Raw genomic sequence first — 20,824 nt, 5'->3', positions numbered from 1 at the left:
GAGCTCTTTTATTTCCATTAGAGTTGATTTATGTATAAGGATTTGTTAAAAAATTAACTTTGTAGTGGTTCAGTTGTGCCATTAGTACAAAAATTACATTTCATGTTTAAATGTCGAGTTAAGTAGTTCAAATATTTTAACAGAAAATTGATGAGTATTTTATTTAACCTTTGGGTAAGAGCATGGGCCTGGAGTGTATAGGCCTGTGTTTGAATCCTATGCTTTGCATCTTAATAGCTGCTTAGCTTGGGCAAGTTTAATAACCTCAATTTCCCTTCTGTAAAATGGGGATAATAATACTTAGCTTATGGGAATTAAAGGGGTTAATGTCACTGGCACGTTTGTTATTCTTGCTTTTTTCCATCAGTGAAAATAGTAATAACTATAATAACGATAAGTGACAATAAGATGAGTGAAAACATCAGTGATTGTAGATATTACAAAAGCAGAAGCTGGGATGGTTGGATAAATACAAGCAAACTAGGAAATTGACAAAGGAAGTCACAAGGAATCATAAATTAGACATGCTAATAATGTAATATTGCTGCGAAGAGAAGCAAAACGTTGCTTATTTACATAAAATTAGATCACATAATATGTAATTATATCTCGACTATTGAAGCCAGTTTAGGATAGTGGTGAAGAGTATATTCTTTGGATTCTGACATAAGGTCACACCCTGGCTTTGTCCTTTTCTGTGGCCCTGAGTAAGTTGTTTGACTCCTCTTAGCGGCCTGAATTTCCATCTGTAAAATGGGCGTGATACTAGTACATATCTCAGAATTGTGAAGATTTAACAAGTTGATTTCTATAAAGCCCTTGACCTGATACCTGGCACTTGCACTCAGTACAAGTTGGCTGTGATTATAATTATTATTACTGTTCAGGTGGATATGTAGGTCTGTTTTTGCCCAGGTGAAGGTCTAGAAAAGACGTTTATAGAATCAGAAAGAAATGACCTATGACAACATGTATAAGAAATTGTGATTGTTTTAAGCACAAACAGGTAAAAGTTGGATGGCATCTTTTGGCAAATATGTAGTTATTGAATAATTACCAGATATAATTATCTGAATATTTATTAGCTGATGGCAATTTTTGGTAATGATAAAGCAGGAGGAAACAGGTTTATAGGCAGCATACAAGTTAAAATGTTCAAATCTTCACTGCTTTCTTAGTTTTGCTGATCAAATTTACACTCAAATCAAATCTTGTTGTTTGTCTTTAAATGAGAATCCAAGCTGATCACCACAGGGACATTTCTTGATGGCATTAAACCTTTCTAATAGTTGATGATTAATTATAGTTTAAAACTTTAGGTATACAAAAATCCTGATGAAAGATATTGATGTTTTAAACTCTGCTGGCAAGATGGACAAGATGCGACTCTTAAACATTCTGATGCAGCTTCGCAAGTGTTGTAATCATCCTTACCTGTTTGATGGTGCTGAACCTGGTCCACCTTATACCACTGATGAGCACATTGTCAGTAACAGTGGTAAAATGGTAGTTCTTGATAAACTGTTGGCCAAACTCAAAGAACAGGGTGAGTTACAAATCTTTAAATTAACGTGAAATAACTTAATATTGATGACTTGTATATGAATAACAATTTTCATAAACACTAATCATTCATTCTCTCCTTCAGCAAACATTGTTGAGTACTTACTATTTACCAGAAATTGTCCTAAGGTCTGGCTAGACAAAGATGTATAAGAGAATAGTCTTTCCCTTGGAGAAGCTCACAGTGTAGTGCGGAGGAATAGTTGCATTTCATGGTGATAAGCGCTGTGATATGTTAAGAAACTGGGAGTTGGGGAAGTTGTCACACAGATGACATTTGAGGTGAGCAGTGGAGAATGTGTAGGAGTAAACCATGGGAAAAAGGAAGCGAAGGGTTTTCCAGGGCAATGAAACAGAGGTGTGAAAGAAAGGAATGCAGATCTTATGGTATTTGGGGTAGAGTGGCAGGTGATGAATCTGGGAAGATGGTTGGGGCCAAATACTTAAACCATGCTTGAAGAAGTTTAGACTCTTTTGAAGTGAGGGGGAGTTCATAGAAGATTTGGTGTGGAGAGTGACACGATCAGATTTATATGGTAAGAAGAGAACCTAGGCAGCAGCATAGAGAATCTACTGAGGATGAGAGACTAGAAACAGGAGACTAGTTGGGAAACTGTTGTGGTAGTCTAGTGAAGGACTTTGTGGACCCATCACCTGTGACGCTGTTTCAGGACGGAGTAAAGGTAGACTTGAAATCATCTCATTGCTTGTGGAGGATTTTGAAGGCCTTAAAAATGCACAGCTCAACAAGCGCATAATTCTGTAGAGCATCCCTTGAAGGGGCGTGTGTGTGTTTAGTGGAGTGTTCATGTGCTATATATTTATATTACATATGATGTTTATTTTTGTAACTTTCAAGTTGGTTTAATGTAAGTCGAATAACTTGGTTTTTTTTGGTGAAATGGTTTAGGTTCAAGGGTTCTCATTTTTAGCCAGATGACTCGCTTGCTGGATATTTTGGAGGATTATTGTATGTGGCGTGGTTACGAGTATTGTCGACTGGATGGACAAACCCCACATGAAGAAAGAGAGGTGAGGCAGAGAAAATAAAACGAGACTTCAAAAATCGGAGTTCAGTTAAGCCTTGTTTTTCATCATTAGGGAGTTTTTTGAACTTTGACCTTTTCTTTAGCTAGGTACATTAATTTCTCACTGCCACCTCGCTCTCTATCTGAGATCTTCAATTTGGCTTCCATTACACTGACTCTTTACAAGTCATCCTTCCCAAGGTCTTTAAAGACATCCTCACTTATCTAAAGGACACTACACCATTGTATCCTTACTGCCTCTAACCTCTGCTATCTCTGAGCTTTTGATTACTGTTTCTCAGCTTACTCTTTGACCTCTGATTCTATGGCATTTTCTTTTCTTGATTTGCCTCCTACAGTAGACCCTTGCCATTTGTGGAGTTTTAACAGTTGAGATTTTTCCAGGTTATGAGCAACTCTAAAGACTCATGAAACATAATTTTGTAAAAGGAATATTCTCAGTCTTACAGAGATTTTGTAGAACTGAAACGGGGTGTCGGTATAGGTGCTTATCATGCGTTTGGATCTTAGAGTAGTAAAAGGTTGGTGTGCAGGAATGAGTTGCTTAGCTGACAAGGAAGCCTACCCAGCACCCAGTATCTTTCTCAGATGTGGACATTCTTACAGCTCTTTAGATTATCCCTCACAAATGTCATGGGTCTAATGTATTTTAAATCCTTTAAAGCACTTTTTTCGGGGAGGGCTTTGCTAATTTATCTTCTCTTTTCTGTGATCCTTCAGGGCTCTGTCTTTGGCCTCTGTTTTAAGTCTATACTCATGCTCTGGGCAAAGATCGTGATTCCATGGTATAGTGGAAAATGCATTGAACTTGGTTTCAGAAGACTTGAATTTTAGCACCAACTCCACCACTTTGTAGTGTATGCAAGCCATTTAATTCTCTGAGCCTCAGTATCTTTAACTGTGTTATAAGAGGGAAATTAATACCTAGGCTTCTTTTTTCTGACAATTTTGTGAGGATAATTGGCTATAATCGTTATGAATGCAGTTTTTAAACTGCGTTACAGTATATATTGCATTTTAAACTGTGTAGTGCAGTATATATCGCATGTCATGAAATTGCACACAGGCCTTTTTGTCTCTCAGCTTTAGGGCCCCTTATCAGGCCACAGAGACTCTCAGCACGAGTCCCTCTTCCTTCCGCAGCTGCAGTGGGCACTCTGTCCCTTGTACACCTCCCTGTTGAAGCCTGGCTGTAGCATAGGATAGTGCCGATGGCAGGCATTAAGGGTTTCCTGCAACCCACTGTGGGGAAACAATACAATAACGTTTACAAATATGGGGATGTTTCAAAGCTTACACTGTTCCCTACTCTGTGGTATTTTACTCTCTCTGAAATGGTAACTTGAAGCTTTATTGGGCTTTTGCTGATTTATTCTTGAGAATGGGTTTCTCCAAATCCACACAGTACCGTTCAAGACGGCCTTTCTTCCTGGAATAACGATGATACTGAGGCAGAAGAGTAGGCTTTCTGACCTCAAATTGCCGATTTGCGTTTCTCACTGATCTCTCTGCTCATGAACAATGTGGACGTTACCTAATTATTCCCAAATTCTTCTGGTTTCTTGAAATTTCAAATAATTTTCTCCCTTCAGAGACTTTGAATTACATATATTGACTTTAGGTATAGCAAAGTCACAGCTGTTTTTTTTTTTTTTTTGGAGATGCCCTGCTTTCCCATTACACAATGGGAATCATAATCATTTCATCTATTTTCACAGTAAGAAGGGGAAGACCACGTTTGATTCCTTACTCTAATTGTTTGCTAGCTGTTAATAAACAATTCTTTCTCAGTAGCTCTCAGATTTGCCCTTTCTCCATTGCTGCAGCTACATTCAACTAGCTAAGTCTCTGATCATCGTCTGACTCAGTTCCTGTGAACTTTACTTCATTGGCCTCCTCACTTTTATAGAGAAAGGAACTAATATTTGTCAAGCAACTCCTATAAGCTAGGGAACTTATAGTTCCAATTGAGTTCTCCCAGCAGCCCAGTAAAGTATTGGTATAATTTTCTCCACTTGAAACTGTGTCTCAGAGAGATTAAATGCTTGCTCAGAACCACATATGTAATAAATAGTAGAGTTATTCACGTCCAGGTTTTTGCTATTTCCTCTACACCAAATTGCCTCTCACTACACCATGCTGCTTTCTGTACTGTCCCCTCTATATGGACTGCGGCAGTGAGTCACCTTCTCTGCCTGCGACTTCTGACCATGCCATTCCATTCATTAAAAATAGAACTTCCTGTATTTTGTGATTATAAAAGTAGTATGTGATTGCTGAAGGAAATTTGGAAAATAAAAGTCTTCCTGGCCAATATTTTGTGTATATGTAATATATATAAGTAATTGATATTATATTATATACACTATATATAAAGTTGTGTTGTACTTTCCTATATCAGTAAAAAATAATTGTAAAAATAATTTTAGTGTAGTATTTCATCCTACGGACGTACTATAAATAACTTATCCCCCTATTGTTGATCGTTTAAGTTGTTTCCAATTTTTCACTATTATAAATAATGCTAAAGTGAAAGTCCTTATACATAAATCTTTGTGCACATTTCTGATTATTTCCTTAGGATAAATTCCTAGAAGTGGAATTACTGGGTCAGAGGGTATGAACATTTTTAAGACTCTTGATGCATATTGCCAAATTGCTTTCCAGAAAGGTTGTACCAATTTACACTCCCAGCAGCAATGTATGAGAGTGCCCGTCTCACCGCCCCCTCGTCAACATTGAGTATTATCATTTTTTTTAATCTTCAAAAAATGGTATTATGTTGTTTTAATTTGCATTTATTTGATTACTAGTGAGATTGAACATTATTCTTGTGTTTATTAGCCATTCGTATTTGTTCTGTGAATTGTCCTTTTTTTTGCTCATTTTTCTATTGGGGTCTTAGTGTTTTTTTTCTGGTTAATTTGTATGAGATCTTTATATAGTAAGGATATTAACATCCCATTAATTTTTAAGACTGTTTACTAAATATCCCTGGATTACCTTCCTGACGTTCCTCATTACTTCCCTATTTGCCCCTTTTCGCCATATGGAAATAAGTCTACTTAACCTTTATCTTTTGCTCTCATTCCCATTTCTAAACCTTTTTCTCTCTTGGTTGGTCCTCTATACTGTACCTTCTTTATTAATCCTTTATAAACTAATGGGAATGAAATTGAGATATCTGACATTTTACCCCCTAGATATATTTCAGCTCTCACTCAATTAAAACATTTTTACTATTATTTTTTAAAATAATTTAAATGACCTGTTACTTGCTTAGTTAAATTTGTCTATGTGATTATTCTAAATTTGTCTCTATTGATGTAAGCTTCTGAAGATTAGGAACTTTATGTAATATACTTTCTACAGCAATTCACAGAGTATAGTATGTAGATAGATAGATACTTAAATATTTTTGAAGATGAAAGAGTATTATAAAGTGGGGCTTTGAGTATGCATGTTAAAAATGTTTCTTTCTTTCTTAAGGACTCTGGTAATTTGATTTTTCTCTCTTTTTCTTACATCTCCTCTGTCAATTAAAAAAACAAGGAAGCAATAGAGGCCTTTAATGTTCCTAACAGTAGCAAGTTCATCTTTATGCTGAGTACCAGGGCTGGAGGTCTCGGGATTAACTTGGCAAGTGCTGATGTGGTTATACTATATGATTCAGACTGGAATCCACAGGTTGATCTGCAAGCTATGGTTAGTAATCTTTAATGATGCCAGAAATTTATCTTAACTCAGAATACAGTTGCTATTTACATAGCACAAAGATAATTTATGATGGTAACAACAAATTTTGGGAGGTTTTGTAGATGTCAAAATAGATTATTCTGGAAAACGAAGTTGCTATGCTAATTGCAAAAATAAAGGAAATGAAAACAAACACATACACCCCAAATCCAACTATAGCATTTGTAGTCGATTTTGGCTTTTATCATGAAACAGAAATGTCGTTTTTCCCCAGTCTTGAATATTGAAGAGGACACATGCATATGTTTTAATGAAAAGGGTTAAACAGTTAATTTCTCAATATTATTCTGCTTAACAACTAAATATATTAAAATCCTTAGCAACGAAATTGGGAGAGGTAGGATTTTAACTTTTGTAATAAAACAGTTGGGGCAAGAAGGTAAAAAGATAACAAAGGAATATATTCCAGGAAAATATTTGTTACCTAAGGACACCGTCAAAAACTAGTCTACCCTTTATCTAAAAAGAAATTTTCAGGGAGGTATTTCTCTTACCTTTCATCATGGTGTCGTTTATTGAATTAGAGCTACAACTTCTGTCAATGTGACTCAAATTTTAAGATAAAGAAATATAATTTCAAAAGTAAAACGATGCAAAATAGCTATGCATCCAAAATCCCGAAAAGTTAGACAATTGACTGTCTTTGGGAGCAATTAAAGTCACATGCCAATGAGGCATAGCTTAGAAGTCCTTCCTTTTCTTTTATAATAGAGAATTGAAAAAATATTGACCATTGGGACGTTTTTAAATCAACATGCTTTGGCATAATTATTGTTACTTTAGCATGGTGCCAAACTCCCTGTTTGATATGAGTTAAGTAGGAGTAAGCCCCAGTAACTTACAGTGTTAGTGAACTGGAAAATCTATTAATGATAACACTTCATTTCCTTAAAAGTGTTGGAGTATGACTGATCTTTCACGATTTACTGATTTGAGTTTGAAATTTTAAATACGTGTAGGGGTGTTGCATTCTTTTTCAGTGTGCTGTGTTAAAACTGTTACTGGGCTCTAGTGTTTTTATATTTAGTACAAGGGCTGTTTTGAACCCTTTTCTTTAATTTTTTTTCTCAACATCCCTCCTCCCTTCACCTGTTTGCTCTAGCAGCTTCTGTGTTTTAGAAACACTCCCTCCAGCTGTTTTTATATTATCAGAATTTGCCACCTGTCACCTCTATCAACTATAAACCATAGGACCAATTCTAGACCACTGTATGGTAAGGATATTAATATCCCATTAATTTTTATGACCCTCTACTACAGATCCCTGAATTGCCTCTGTGAGCAGAAAGAACTGCTTCATGATGAGCTAAAGCTGACCCTTGCCACCATAGCAATCCTAGTTAACTACTTTGCCCCTCACTTCCAAAACTCCTGGCTAGTGTGGAAGATGTTTCTATTTAGTGGCTTAAAGATACTTGGTAATTTAATCGCAAAGTTTTTAGTTCCATCTAGTTTTCATCTTAAAGGAACTTTGCCTGTTGTCCTTCTGGAAGTTTTCCATTAATGATATGGTAGAATATTTGCAGATTTCCTTGTTCCCAGGGGTCTCTAGATATTCCTACTATTCATCATCATCCTTTCAAAAGTGGCAGGTGTAATGAGTTTAGGAACTAATTTTATGTTCAGAATTTTATAGCATATGGTGGCTATATTATACATTTTATCCAGAATACCCAATATCTTATGTTAGGGTTTTTCCTACTAGGATCGAGCACATCGTATTGGTCAGAAGAAGCCAGTACGTGTGTTCCGTCTCATCACTGACAACACTGTTGAAGAAAGGATTGTGGAAAGAGCGGAGATTAAACTGAGACTCGACTCAATTGTTATACAACAAGGTATGTATACCTATAAACTTAGGTGGTTTTTTTGCAAAAACGCATGCAATTTTCTTCAAAGGAGATTACTTTTAATGAAAGTTGACTGAAAAATTTGCAAACTTAACGAGATAAAAAAGTTAGTTAGAAAGATGCTGATCTTCCTAATTTAGGGCCGTGTGTTCAGTGTATGGAAGAGACAGGTGAACATCCCTAGCTTATAGTTGAATGTCAGTGGCATGTCTTTTGAAGTTCCTGATGTTATTCTGCAGATAAAGTGTCTAGTTTACAAATTTTTAAAACATGTTATTAGAGGGGTACCTTTCCATACAGAGAAATTTGATCTGAAAAATGAAGTTTGAACATGAAAAAGTGTTTCTGTGCTTCTGAGCGTTGACTGATTTTACTGAAGGAAATTCACATTGAGAATAGAAGGTGTGGTAGGAGAAAAACTTGGAGAGTGGGTCATTAAAAAATAACTTTGAAGCTCGCTAATTTTCTATTATTATAAAGGTTTACTTAGGGTTAAATGTAGTAATGTCTGATTAGACCTGTTATGCTATGCTTTGTCTGGAATATAATTGAATATGTACAACTTTTGTTTTTATAATTAGGAAGACTCATTGACCAACAGTCTAACAAGCTGGCAAAAGAGGAAATGTTGCAAATGATACGTCATGGGGCCACACATGTTTTTGCTTCTAAAGAAAGTGAGCTGACGGATGAAGACATTACAACTCTTCTGGAAAGAGGGGAAAAGAAGGTTAGTTAAAGTGACGTTTAGCTTTCCCGATAGATTGCTTTAAAATCAACGTACTTCAGCATGCTTGTTGTATTTGTGTTGTTTCAAATGACTCATGTTCTAAGAATTTGTAGATTTATATCCAGGGGTAATTTAGTTTTTTTTAGTTTAATTTTTGATGAGAAAGACTAAGAACCAGAGTTTAAAGTTGAGTGACCTTATACCTCATGCTTATTGAAAATAACATTGGTATTTACTTAAAAGCCAAATAAACTTTGTGTTAAATCACATGTATTAGGACTGAATTTTTATGACTTTTTTCCCCACTGGATTAGAAATGTTCTACTGCTATATTGTGTTAACTGAAAATCTTTTATGAACATTTCTTGAAATATGAAAGCATTATTTGTTAAAGTATAAGCTGTTTCAGAACATTGCGATTTTGTGTTGAAGTTGCCTTTTTTCACAAAGTATTATGGATAATTTCAAATACAAGCAAAAGTAGACAGAATAGCGTGATGGACCCCCATGTACTTATCGCCCATTTCCAACAACCATCAGCCAGTCCTGCCTCAGTCACACCCCCAATTCATCTTCCCTCTTTCTGGATTATTTTGAAGCAAATTTCAGACACATCGTTTCAGCTGTAAGTATTTTACCATGTGTTTCTAAAATATAAGAACTCTTTTTAAAAACATAATCATTATAGCATTGTCCCATCTGAACAACCCCAATAATTCTATAATACCAAATATCTAGTTAATATTCAAACTTCCAATTGTCTCATAAGTAGCTGTACTTTTTTTGGAAACAGTTTTCCTTTTTTTTAATCAGAATGCACATAAGGTCCACACATTGCCATTGGTTGATATGTCATCTCTATCTATTTTAATCTGTCTGTTCTCCCTCAGTTTATGTATTATTTCCCTTGTAGTTTATTTGGTGAAGAAATTGAGTTGTTTGCCTTTTCAGTTGCTCATGTCTAGATTTAGCTGATTCCATCCCCATGGTATATTTTACCACGTTCATTTATTTCGTAAATAATACATTTACGAAATGTATTTCCTGTATTTTGTATTTCCTGTAGATTGGTTGAATTTACTTTTCAGACTACTTTTGTTTCTGAGAGAGAGAGATACATATTTTATATATGTGTGTGTGTGTGTGTGTGTATATATGTATTTCCTTTTTGGTGAGGAAGATTGGCCCTGAGCTAACATCTGTTGCCAATCTTCCTCTTTTTGCTTGAGGAGGTTTGTTGCTGAGCTAACATCTGTGCCAGTCTTCCTCTATTTTGTATGTGGGACACCACCACAGCATGGCTTCATGAGCAGTGTGTAGGTCCACACCCGGGATCCAAACCCATGAACCCTGGGCTGCCAAAGTGGAGCATGCGTACTTAACCACTATGCCACTGGGCCAGCCCCCTATATGTATTTTCTTACATTACATTCCCAGGACTTATTTATTTTACGACTGAACCCCCACCCCCACGTCCCACCTGTCTTTCTCTGTATTTTACTTTGAATAATACCCTAAGGTCCAATCATGTTGTTGCGAATGGCAGGATTTCCTTCTTTTTTATGGTTGAATAATATTCCATCGTATACATATACACCACATTTTCTCTATCCATTCATCCATTGGTGGACACTTAGTTTGTTTCCCTGTCTTGGTTATTGTAAATAATGGTGTAATGAACATGGGGGTGCAGATATATTTTCGAGTTAGTGTCTTTGTTTCTTTCAGATAAATATCCAGAAGTGGAAGTGCTGGATCATATGGTGGTTCTATTTTTAATTTTTTTTTTTTGGGTGAGGAAGATCTGCTCTGAGCTAACACTGTTGCCAATCTTCCTCTTTATTTTATATGTGAGCCATGCCAGAGCATGGCCACTGACAGATGAGTGGGGTAGGTCCGCATCGAGGAACTGAACCTGAGCTGCTGAAAAGGATCGTGCTGCACTTAACCACTAGGCCACTGGGGCTGGCTCTATTTTTAATTTTTTGAGGAACCTCCATACTGTTTTCCATAGTGGCTGTATAGTTGGAATTTACATTCCCACCAACAGTGCACAAAGGTTCCCTTTTCTCCACATCCTCACCAACATTTCTTTCTTTTTTATTTTGAGAATAGCCATTCTAACAGGTGTGAGGTGATATCTCATCATGGTTTTGATTTGCATTTCCCTGATAATTTAGTGATGTTGAGCACCTTTTCATGTATCTGAGGTCATATCTTGAATTTTGAGCAGTCTTGTGTTACTGTGTTTCATATTAGTATGCAAAATGTCTTGTTTAGTCTGCGTTTGGCTTTATTTTAGCATTAGCCATTTGTCCCATGAAAAATATGCAGTGGCAGTTATAATATGGCTACATCTTCAATGGTAAAACAGTTTAAAGAAAGCCTAAGTGAGAATACTTTGGAAGACCCATTTAAGTATTTGAAATACTTGAAGCAAGTTAAACTTATATTTGAGTTTGATGTTAGCATTATATTCTTACCTTGTAAGTTAACAGATTGTATATTTCATGTTAAAACCAGACTTTTAAAAAGAGAGAATCCACAAATTTTTATAAGTAATTCAGTGATAATTTTCTAATTTCAATACATTCACCTTTAGACTGCAGAGATGAATGAACGCTTGCAGAAAATGGGAGAGTCTTCTCTGAGAAATTTCAGAATGGACACTGAACAAAGTTTGTACAAGTTTGAAGGAGAAGATTATAGAGAAAAACAGAAGGTAATTTATCCTCAACCATTAAACTCTCAAATTAGTGTTTCTCCGCATAGCAATTATTAAAAAAACACTGGCACTTACCTATTACAGTACTCTGCTATAGAGTGAAATTTGATGTAGGTCAAAAGATCTCATGCTGTTGCTGCTACTACCACCAGTTTTGTTTTTGAGAAGCAGCGTAGGTTGTGGTTGAGTTCCTGGATTCTGAAGCTGAAATCCCAACTCTCTCACTAATTAACTGACTTGGGGTACTCAGGTTTTTCACCTGGAGGCTATAGTAATTAGATCATAGAGTGATTCTGGGGGTTAAATAAGTTAACACTCATAAAATAACTAGAACAACGCGTGGCACTTAGTATTAACTATATTACTACTAATATTATTATTAACATATAGATACTTAAATGCCAGAAGGAGTTTGTTATAGGTGGTCTCATTTATAAAATAATGCCTTGTAATATACTGCATGGCCAGCAAGAGTCCTATGAAGAATTGGGAGTTTTATTTATTTTGTTTGTTTCAACTGACATTATGGCTGTAAATTTTAAAACTTTTTGTTTTGAAAAATGACTTTAGACTTTATTGCAAAAAACAGTACACAGTTCCCATATATCCTTCACTCGGCTTCCCCTAGTGTTAACAACTTACATAACCACAGTACAGTTATCAAATGCAGGAACTTATCACGTTTTTCCCCTAATGTCCTTTCCCTGTTCCAGGGGATACTATCTGGGATCCCACATTGCAATTTTAAAAACAGAGTTTTATTTTTAATGGCCATTTTAGGTTCACAGCAAAATCCAGTAGAAAATATAAAGAGTTCCCTTATTCCTTCTGCCCCCGCCCAAACATAGCCTCCTCCACTGTCAACATCCCACACCAGAGTGGTACATTTGTTAGAACTGAACCTACATTGACACATCATTATCATCCAGAATCCATCGTTTGTGTTAGGGTTTACTCTTGGTGTTGTATGGGTTTGGATAAATGTCTCATGACTTGTATCCATCATTATAGTATCATCTAGAAGAGTTTCACTGCTTTAAAAATCCTCTGTGGTCTGCTTATTCATCCCACCCTCTCTTCAACCCCTGGCAACCACTGATCTTTTTACTGTCTCCATAGTTTTGTCTTTTCCAGAATATCATATAGTTGGAATAGTATGTAGCCTTTTCAGCTTGGCTTCTTCCACTTAGTAATATGCATTTAAGTTTGCTTCATGTCTTTTCCTTGGTTGATAGCGCATTTCTTTTTGGTGCTGAGTAATATTTCTTTGTCTGGATGTACCACAGTCTATTTATCCAATCACGTACTGAAAGACATGTTGGTTGCTTCTGAGTTTTGACCATTATGAATAAAGCTGCCGTAAACATTCGTGTGCAGGTTTTTGTGTGGACATAGATTTTCAACTCCTTTCGGTAAATACCAAGGAGCACAATTGCTGGATCACATGGTAAGTGTATGTTTAGTTTTGTAAGAAACTGCCAACCTGTCTTCCAAAGTGGCCATGGTACTTTTCATTCCCATGAGCAATGAATGAGAGTTCCTGTTGTTCCACATTCCTCTCAGCATTTGTTGTTGTCAGTGTTCTGGATTTTTGCCGTTCTAATAGGTGTGTAGTGGTATGGTGTTGTTTTAATTTGCATTTTACTGATGACGTGTGATGTCAAGCATCTTTTTATTTGCTTATTTGCCATCTATATCTTCTTTGGGGAGGTGTCTATTCAGGTCTTTTGCCCATTTTTTAATCAGGTTGGTTGTTTTCTTCTAGTTGAGTTCTAATGCTTTTTTGCAATTCTGGATGACAGTCCATTATCAGATATGTCTTCTGCAAATATTTTCTCCCAGTCTGTGGCGTCTCCTCTCATTCTTTGACCCACGTTGTGTTTTTTTGCAGTGTCTCCTTAGTCTCTTCTAATCTGTGATAGTTCTCAGTCTTTCATGACCTTGACACTTTCGAAGAGTACTGGTCAGTTATTTTGTAGCTCGTCTCTCACTTGGAGTTTGTCTGACATTTTCCTGTGATTTGATTGAGATTATGCATTTTTGGCAAGCATGCCATGGAAGGGATGTTATGTCCCTCCAAGTACATCGTACCAGGCAAGGTGTGATATCCCTGTGTTGTATTACTGGGGATGTTAACCTTGATCATTTAGTTGAGGTGGTGTTTGCTGCACTTCTCCACTATAGAGTTATCATTTTCCCTTTGTAATTGATAAATACCTAGGAGGAGATACTCCTCAAACTTTTACCTACTGATTTTAGCATCTGTTTGTGGAATTGCTTGCAACAGTAATTAATATGGTGTTTGCCAGATAGTAATTTTGTATTTCTTTCATTCCATCTACATTTATCAATTGGGATTTTTCTGTAAGGAAGAGCTGTCCCTTCTTCCCATTTCTTTATATACTCAGTTGTTCATTTATATCAGCATGGACCCGTGGATATTTATCTTTTTTGAGTTATGATATTTTTCTATCATTATTTATTTTGTTGCTCAAATTGTTCCATAAAGCTGTTATATTTGTTAACTGACAGAAATGAATTTTGTTAAAACAATAAAAGCTTATTCTTGGGTATTCATTTTACTGAAAAATGAGAGCTGAGCCATTTTAATTTGCATTGCAACTAGTATGCTGATAATGCTTTGTTGCTATCATTTCTGGTAGTATTTAGTGTCTTGACTTAAAGCTATCTGGTTCTTTTATCTATAACCTTAATTCAGATTACTCATATTTTATTCTGATGAGATGGAGGTGATGGCTTGCGTGCACAGGGTGGAAATTGCCTTCCTAATATGCTGTTTAGATCTCATTATGTGATATGAATTTTATTAATTTTACAATTATTCCCACAGGCTTATTGGTATTAAAAGTGCTTTATAAAGTGGAAAAATATTAAACAGTTAAGAGTCTAAATATCAGTGGAGCTTCTTATCTACATTCTTAGAAGAAAATTAGACTCAGTAAAATGCTTGTCTATTTCTAATATAACTGGTTTTCCTGTGCTTCTAATTCCAGCAAAATAATGATTCACAGATATAAAGAAATTTTAATAGTAATAATTATGATTTATATTTTTATAATTGAATGTCTGGCCAAATCAGGATATTTTCTGAATATTTGGAGTTGAGATTACATTTTATTTATATTTTATTTCTTTCTTTTCATATTTTCTAGATAGGTTCTTAAAATAGGTTCATATTATCCTTTGAAGACAATTGAAAACCTGCAAGAATGTTGTTTATACGTAAATCATGGGAATTACACAATGAGGTAGATTTTCATATATGATTTGTTGAACCAGTTGCATTATTTTACAAGCATACTTGGTAGATTAAGTCATAATGACTGACATTGATCCTCAATAAATTAACCTGAAAAAGTTTGTATTAATGTACTCCTGTCTAAAACAAACTAATTCATCATGATTTATTCCACGTTTGAAAGCTCAGGATTGGCCTTTAATGCTTATTTCAAGTTTGAATACCTAGACCTTCAAACAAGTATAGGTTAAATGGCCCAATATGTTAGTTTTAGAAAGTTAATTTAAATCATTATTGATTTATTTTCACTCCGATTGAGATAAATAAAATATTGGTTATTTATAAAATGCCTTTTCCATTACTGTCATCTCATATTAATCCATCTGAGGGGAAAAAACCAAAACAAAACTCATTTCACTGCTCTGGGTATTTCTCATTTTACATAAACTCACATTTTACTGTCTGTATCTTGTAGACTCTTAGAGTTAAAAGAGAACTTAAAAGTCATTTAGTCTAATGTTTTTTATAATTAAGAAATCCCATCTATAGCATTTAGGACATATCCAGCCTCTGTTTAAATGCAGTCATGTTGGAAATCTTATTCCTCTCAGGATTGTTCATTTCAGTGTTTTTTATTCTCTGGTTCCCAGAAAACTTATTTAACTTATAAGCTCCTTGATGGAAGAGATTATTTTAATCATCTTTATATCCTTGACACTGACTTGCAAATAATACAATAGGTACTTAAGACATATTTGTTAAATTATATTGAGTAGCAATCTACTTTGCTTTGACTTCCCACATTGGTTTTAATCTTATGGATCAACAAAGAACTGTGTTCTTTTCTATTTGATAGACTTTTACATATGTGGATGCCACCATTATGTTTGTCTTTAGTCTTTACTTCTCTAGACACTGAAAGTCTGTAGATCTCTAACCATCCTAATCTTCTTAGTTTATCATCCACTCTTAAAATATGATACAAATGTTGGAACTCAACCCTTAGATAAGATCAGATAGAGTAGGATCATTAATTGTAGATTAATGGCTTCTTTTAGACCATTAATGGCCTCTGTCGTGTAAAAGCACTAGGCTAGGCACTGTGAAATCAAGAAAAATATCTGAACTAGAAAAACCATTTCTACCAACTCCGGAACTTTGTATTGCCAGTTTGGTCTGTTGACTTTTAAATTGTGTTTTCTAGCTGATGTTGGGGTAAAGTTTTGTAAGGCTACCGAATTATTGTTCACCCCACTTTGAATTTTAATAATAACTTACATTTAACTCTTGGCAGTTTATCTAATGCTTTCATGTATATAGTCACATTTAATCCTCAAGGTAGGTATTATTATTCACATTTTACACGTGGAAAATAATTTCTCCAAATTTGTACAACTGGTAAAGTGGCAGCACCTGGTTTCAAATTCAGATCTTTCTTAATAAGTCATGGCAATGCAATGTATGGCATAGGGCATGTAGTCAATGATATTGTAATAACGTATGGTGACACATGGTAATGAGACTTAGCATGATCGTTTAAAAATGTATAAAAATATCAAATCACTATGTTGTACACTTGCAACTAATATAATATTGTATATCAGTTATATTTCAGTAAAAAATAAAAAAAAACCCCAAAGTCCAAATTCAAGTCTTTCTGATTCCACTGACTTTTCCCACAGATAGCTCACCAAGAGATCTCATTAAAAAATTTCTCTTGGGGCCAGGTCTGATGGCCTAGTAGTTAAAGTTTGATGTGCTCCACTTTGGCGGCCCAGGTTCAGTTCCCATTGTGGAACCACACCACTCCTCTGTTAGCCACTATGGTGTGGTGGTGGCTCACATAAAAAAAAATAGGAAGCTTGGCAATAGATGTTAGCTCAGGGTGAATCTTCCTCAGAAAATAAATGAATAATATTTCTCTTGATTTGAAGGGAACATATGCTTGTCATGTTGATATACATAATTTACCCCTTTCAGCTATTTTCTAATTCATACGCATAACCACAGTTACCAGAATTTTGTTAGTCTTCCTTCTATATTAGATACTGTTTGTTTATTTTTGGTGAGGAAGGTTGGCCCTGAGCTAACATCTGTGCCAATCTTCCTCTATTTTGTATGTGGGACGTCACCACAGCATGGCTTGATGAGAGGTGTGTAGGTCCATGCCCAGGATCGAAACCCATGAACCTTGGGCCGCTGAAGCAGAGCATGTGAACTTAACCACTATGCCACTGGGCCAGCCCCCGTTTATTTATTTTGATATGAAATACTAACCAGTTTGTGCAAATTCTTCTCAATTACTAAGGAAGAACTAAGTTTTAAACCTACTTTCAGAGAAAAAAAAAAAAAGGAAACCATCCTTGCACCTAAATTGGTATATAATACAAGGTTTTGGAACTTTGGATGTATAATTGTGATTTGTAAAGCAAATTTTGATTCTTTCTGATGGCTTTGGTTTTCTCACGCTTCTGTGACCTTGATGTGCTAGATTTTCATGAAACAGTTTGGAGTAATTAAACTCCTTGTTCTTGTGTGTTGTGTGTAGCTTGGTATGGTGGAATGGATTGAACCTCCTAAAAGAGAACGCAAAGCAAACTATGCAGTGGATGCCTACTTTAGAGAGGCTTTACGTGTCAGCGAGCCAAAGGTTCCAAAGGTAAAACAGTATGAGGCCAGGTTTTATGTCTTATAGCAGAATTCTCTTGTAACCCGGTCTGTGATTCAGATTTACTTGCGTTAGTACCCAATCATAGTCCTTAAAATATAATAATGATACAGAAAAGTCCTTAATATGGCCCAGCAATATACATGGATTTCATTGTATTTATTTTTCTTTATATAAAAGAAATAGTAAAAGATAATTATGTTCGCTTCGTGTACTGAAAACAAATATATATATAATGTATTTTTCTCCCACAGGCTCCACGACCTCCAAAACAGCCAAATGTTCAGGATTTTCAGTTTTTCCCACCACGTTTATTTGAGCTCCTGGAAAAGGAAATTCTTTATTATCGGAAGACAATAGGCTATAAGGTATAAAAATTTTCAATTTTTTAAGATTAGTACAATATAATCTTTTAAGCTAATATCTATTAAGCTAGACTAGGAGGTGTTCCATTTTAATGGGCGAGAACATAAGAGTAAACCAAAACAGTGGTGTTTTTAAAATCAAAGAGGAGGTTTAACTAGAAGTCAAACATCAAATTACTGAATCATCAGTAGGATCATCACTAAATGGGATTGATGGAGAATTAGCCAATATTTCAAAATAGTAATAATAACATTATTTTAATAGTGCTAGTGTTCGAGTGGTCAAAGAATAAGTAGAAAGAACAATAGGTATGTGTTGAATTGGAAGTGAATGCATGATAAATGATAGGAAGTTTTTGGTCATTTTCCTTAGTATGGCTAAGAAATAGTATTTTTGTATTTATTGCTCATAGGTTGATGAAAGAGCCCTATTGGCGGTTAGTAGATTCTAGTCACATAGGTGTTAAAGATAATGGTAAACATGATAATGAATGATGTCATTTTACTTTTTGAATTATGTCATTTTAAAATGATCTTTTGGAATTCACAGTTCTTATTTATATAGGTAGATAGGAACCCATTTTTAGTTAGCGAAATTTAATGTTTGTCACACTAAAGGTATCACATTGAGAGATTAGACATGCCAGGTTATTTTTGTATGTTGAAATTGACTTCCTAGTGAATGAAAAGGGATGACCAAATGTATGATCGATAGTATGAACAAAATTATAAAAATATTAACGCTATTGTAGTTGTATGAAGCTTTCTGTTTTCTGAATTGGAAGCTGTGTTTTAAAATTTATTTTGTGAACCTTTATTAGGAATGGAACTATGACCAATTATTTTGATTAGTAGCTGTAATAAGCCTAGAAAAGCTCCATGTGTGTAAGATGTTCAGTTAGCCCATTTATATTTTGGAACTAGAGTGGATCTCTAGAATGTTTCTATTATTTGTCCAGAGTGGGAGCGTTGCCATTTGAAACAGAGCAAAAAAGCTTTGCTTGCTATTTGTGTATCAAAGTTTAAATATATATAAATAGGAATAAGAAACTTAAGGTGAATATAAGTGGTTAGTTATAATCTGGTTAGGGAAATGTGATTAAATTTGAATGTATTTAAATCAACAGGACTGGATAAAATCGTTCTTAGGAAGTTGTAGAAGAGTAAAGTAACCATGGTTGAACATTATCATTATCTTTGAAAACCAGTTTCAAAGAAGGTGAAAATGGCGCTATGCCAGAAGAAACAGGCAAGTTATAGGTTAAAAATGTAAAATAAAAATAGTAAAATTAATAAAGTAGTTAACATTTCATGAAGTAAACATATATATTATCCCATTAAGGATTATAATAATTTTAGGTTTAGATCATTATATTCACCAGATATCTATGTAGAGTATTTTATAATTTAAGAAATGCTTTACCACATACTTCATTTGATTCCTAACAACTCTGTGAGATGTCTTATTATCACCTCCATATGGTAAGTAAGGAAACTGAAGTTCAGAGCAGGTAAATGACTTGTTCAGGATCACATAGCTAAGAGAGTTGCCAGGGGTGCTGGTCTCAACTCCAGGTTCTCAGTGTTCATATGCTATGCTTTTTCTGCTCAGACGTTCTGGGCTATTTCTGCATGTGACATAACCCCTCTTCTTTCAGCAGCCCTAAATAAGGACTTTGTTTACAGTGGTGTGACATGTTGTTTGGGAGGTGAGCCAAGGGTAGTCAAGTAGCAGCAATAAAAAAATCATCTCTGCTGATATAACTGTTTATGCTCCTTCTTTGGAGATTCTGAAATTCTGTTCCCTGCAATAATACAGCGCTCACCACAGCTCTGGTTTTAATGTAAACAGTGCCTTTAATTATAGGCAGTTTGTGGTTAGGGGTGAGGTCTTACAATGACTGGTTGGGTGATGGCCAACTGGAAGGAGATAGAGGAGAGAGGAAACCTTAGAAGAGGGAGGAGTGAAGGGACAGCTGCGAAGGGTGATAGGAAGGAGGAAAGTGTAAGAAGAGAGGAAAGGGATGAATGTGGAGAGGGAAGATGGTGTGGAATCCATGCTATGGCACCTTACTATTTTCTCTTTCTCACCTTCCAGAAAGAAATGACAGGAGAGGGAGAATGAGTGAAAAGAGGGCTTTTTTTCATTTAATACATGTTTATTGAGTACTCCTCTGTGTCAAGTCCTATGCCAAGCACTGGGGATAAAGTGGTGAATAAGACAGACGAGGTCCCTGAGCACACGGAACTTAAGTATTCTAATGGAGGAGGTAGACATTAAGCTGATACCACAGGGTGATGACATAATTTGTTATTTGTTTTCAGTGCTTACAAAGGGGTACTAGAGGGGAGGGAGCATAACATGGGCATCTAATGTGGACTGGGAGATCAGAGAGCTGGTCCCTAAGGAAGTGTCATTTAAGCTGAGATCAGAGAGATGCACAGAAATTAGCCAAGTGAAGTATGAGAGAAGAGCACGGGCAGGGGAATGACAGGTAAAAAGGTGTGGTGGGAAGGAGGATTGCCCCTTTAGAAACTGAAAGAAAGCCAGTATTGCTAATGGTGGAGGGGAGGAGAGCGACTTGAGATGAAGCTGGTGAGCGGGTAAAGTTGGTTCATGTGGAGCACTGAACATTTATTATAGGTCATATTAATTAGTTTGAACTTTAGCTTTAGAGCAAAGGAAAACCATTGAGATGTTTTTAAGGCAGAGGGGTGGGTGGGTGTGAAATAATAATAGCAAATACTTATTTAGTACTTACTTATATTGCTTACTGTTCTAAGTTCTTTAAAAAGATTAGCTCATTATCCTCGTAACAGCTCTGGAACTACATTCCACTTATACAGATAGGGAAACTG

General features: G+C 35.5%; 1 protein-coding gene across 10 annotated transcripts in view; it reads left to right on the top strand.

The window, feature by feature from the left end:
• SMARCA1 (SNF2 related chromatin remodeling ATPase 1) overlaps window positions 1–20,824 on the top strand; it is a 116,800-nt gene that overhangs the window by 20,671 nt on the left and 75,305 nt on the right. For 5 of the 10 annotated variants that reach the window (XM_070605177.1, XM_070605180.1, XM_070605184.1 and 2 more), the window contains exons 11-19: window positions 1,320–1,546; window positions 2,474–2,595; window positions 5,194–5,229; window positions 6,165–6,317; window positions 8,074–8,206; window positions 8,800–8,948; window positions 11,551–11,670; window positions 17,481–17,591; window positions 17,855–17,968. In XM_070605177.1, the coding sequence (XP_070461278.1) occupies window positions 1,320–1,546; window positions 2,474–2,595; window positions 5,194–5,229; window positions 6,165–6,317; window positions 8,074–8,206; window positions 8,800–8,948; window positions 11,551–11,670; window positions 17,481–17,591; window positions 17,855–17,968 (1,165 nt within the window). The remainder of the gene's footprint in view (window positions 1–1,319; window positions 1,547–2,473; window positions 2,596–5,193; window positions 5,230–6,164; window positions 6,318–8,073; window positions 8,207–8,799; window positions 8,949–11,550; window positions 11,671–17,480; window positions 17,592–17,854; window positions 17,969–20,824) is intronic. The other 5 variants (XM_070605179.1, XM_070605181.1, XM_070605187.1 and 2 more) reach the window with 1 other exon arrangement.

The sequence above is a fragment of the Equus przewalskii genome, chromosome X, assembly GCF_037783145.1.
Source record: "Equus przewalskii isolate Varuska chromosome X, EquPr2, whole genome shotgun sequence".
Lineage (NCBI taxonomy): Eukaryota > Metazoa > Chordata > Mammalia > Perissodactyla > Equidae > Equus > Equus przewalskii.
The sequence above is the reverse complement of the archived record's forward strand: the minus strand, read 5'-3'. Positions and strand labels throughout refer to the sequence as shown.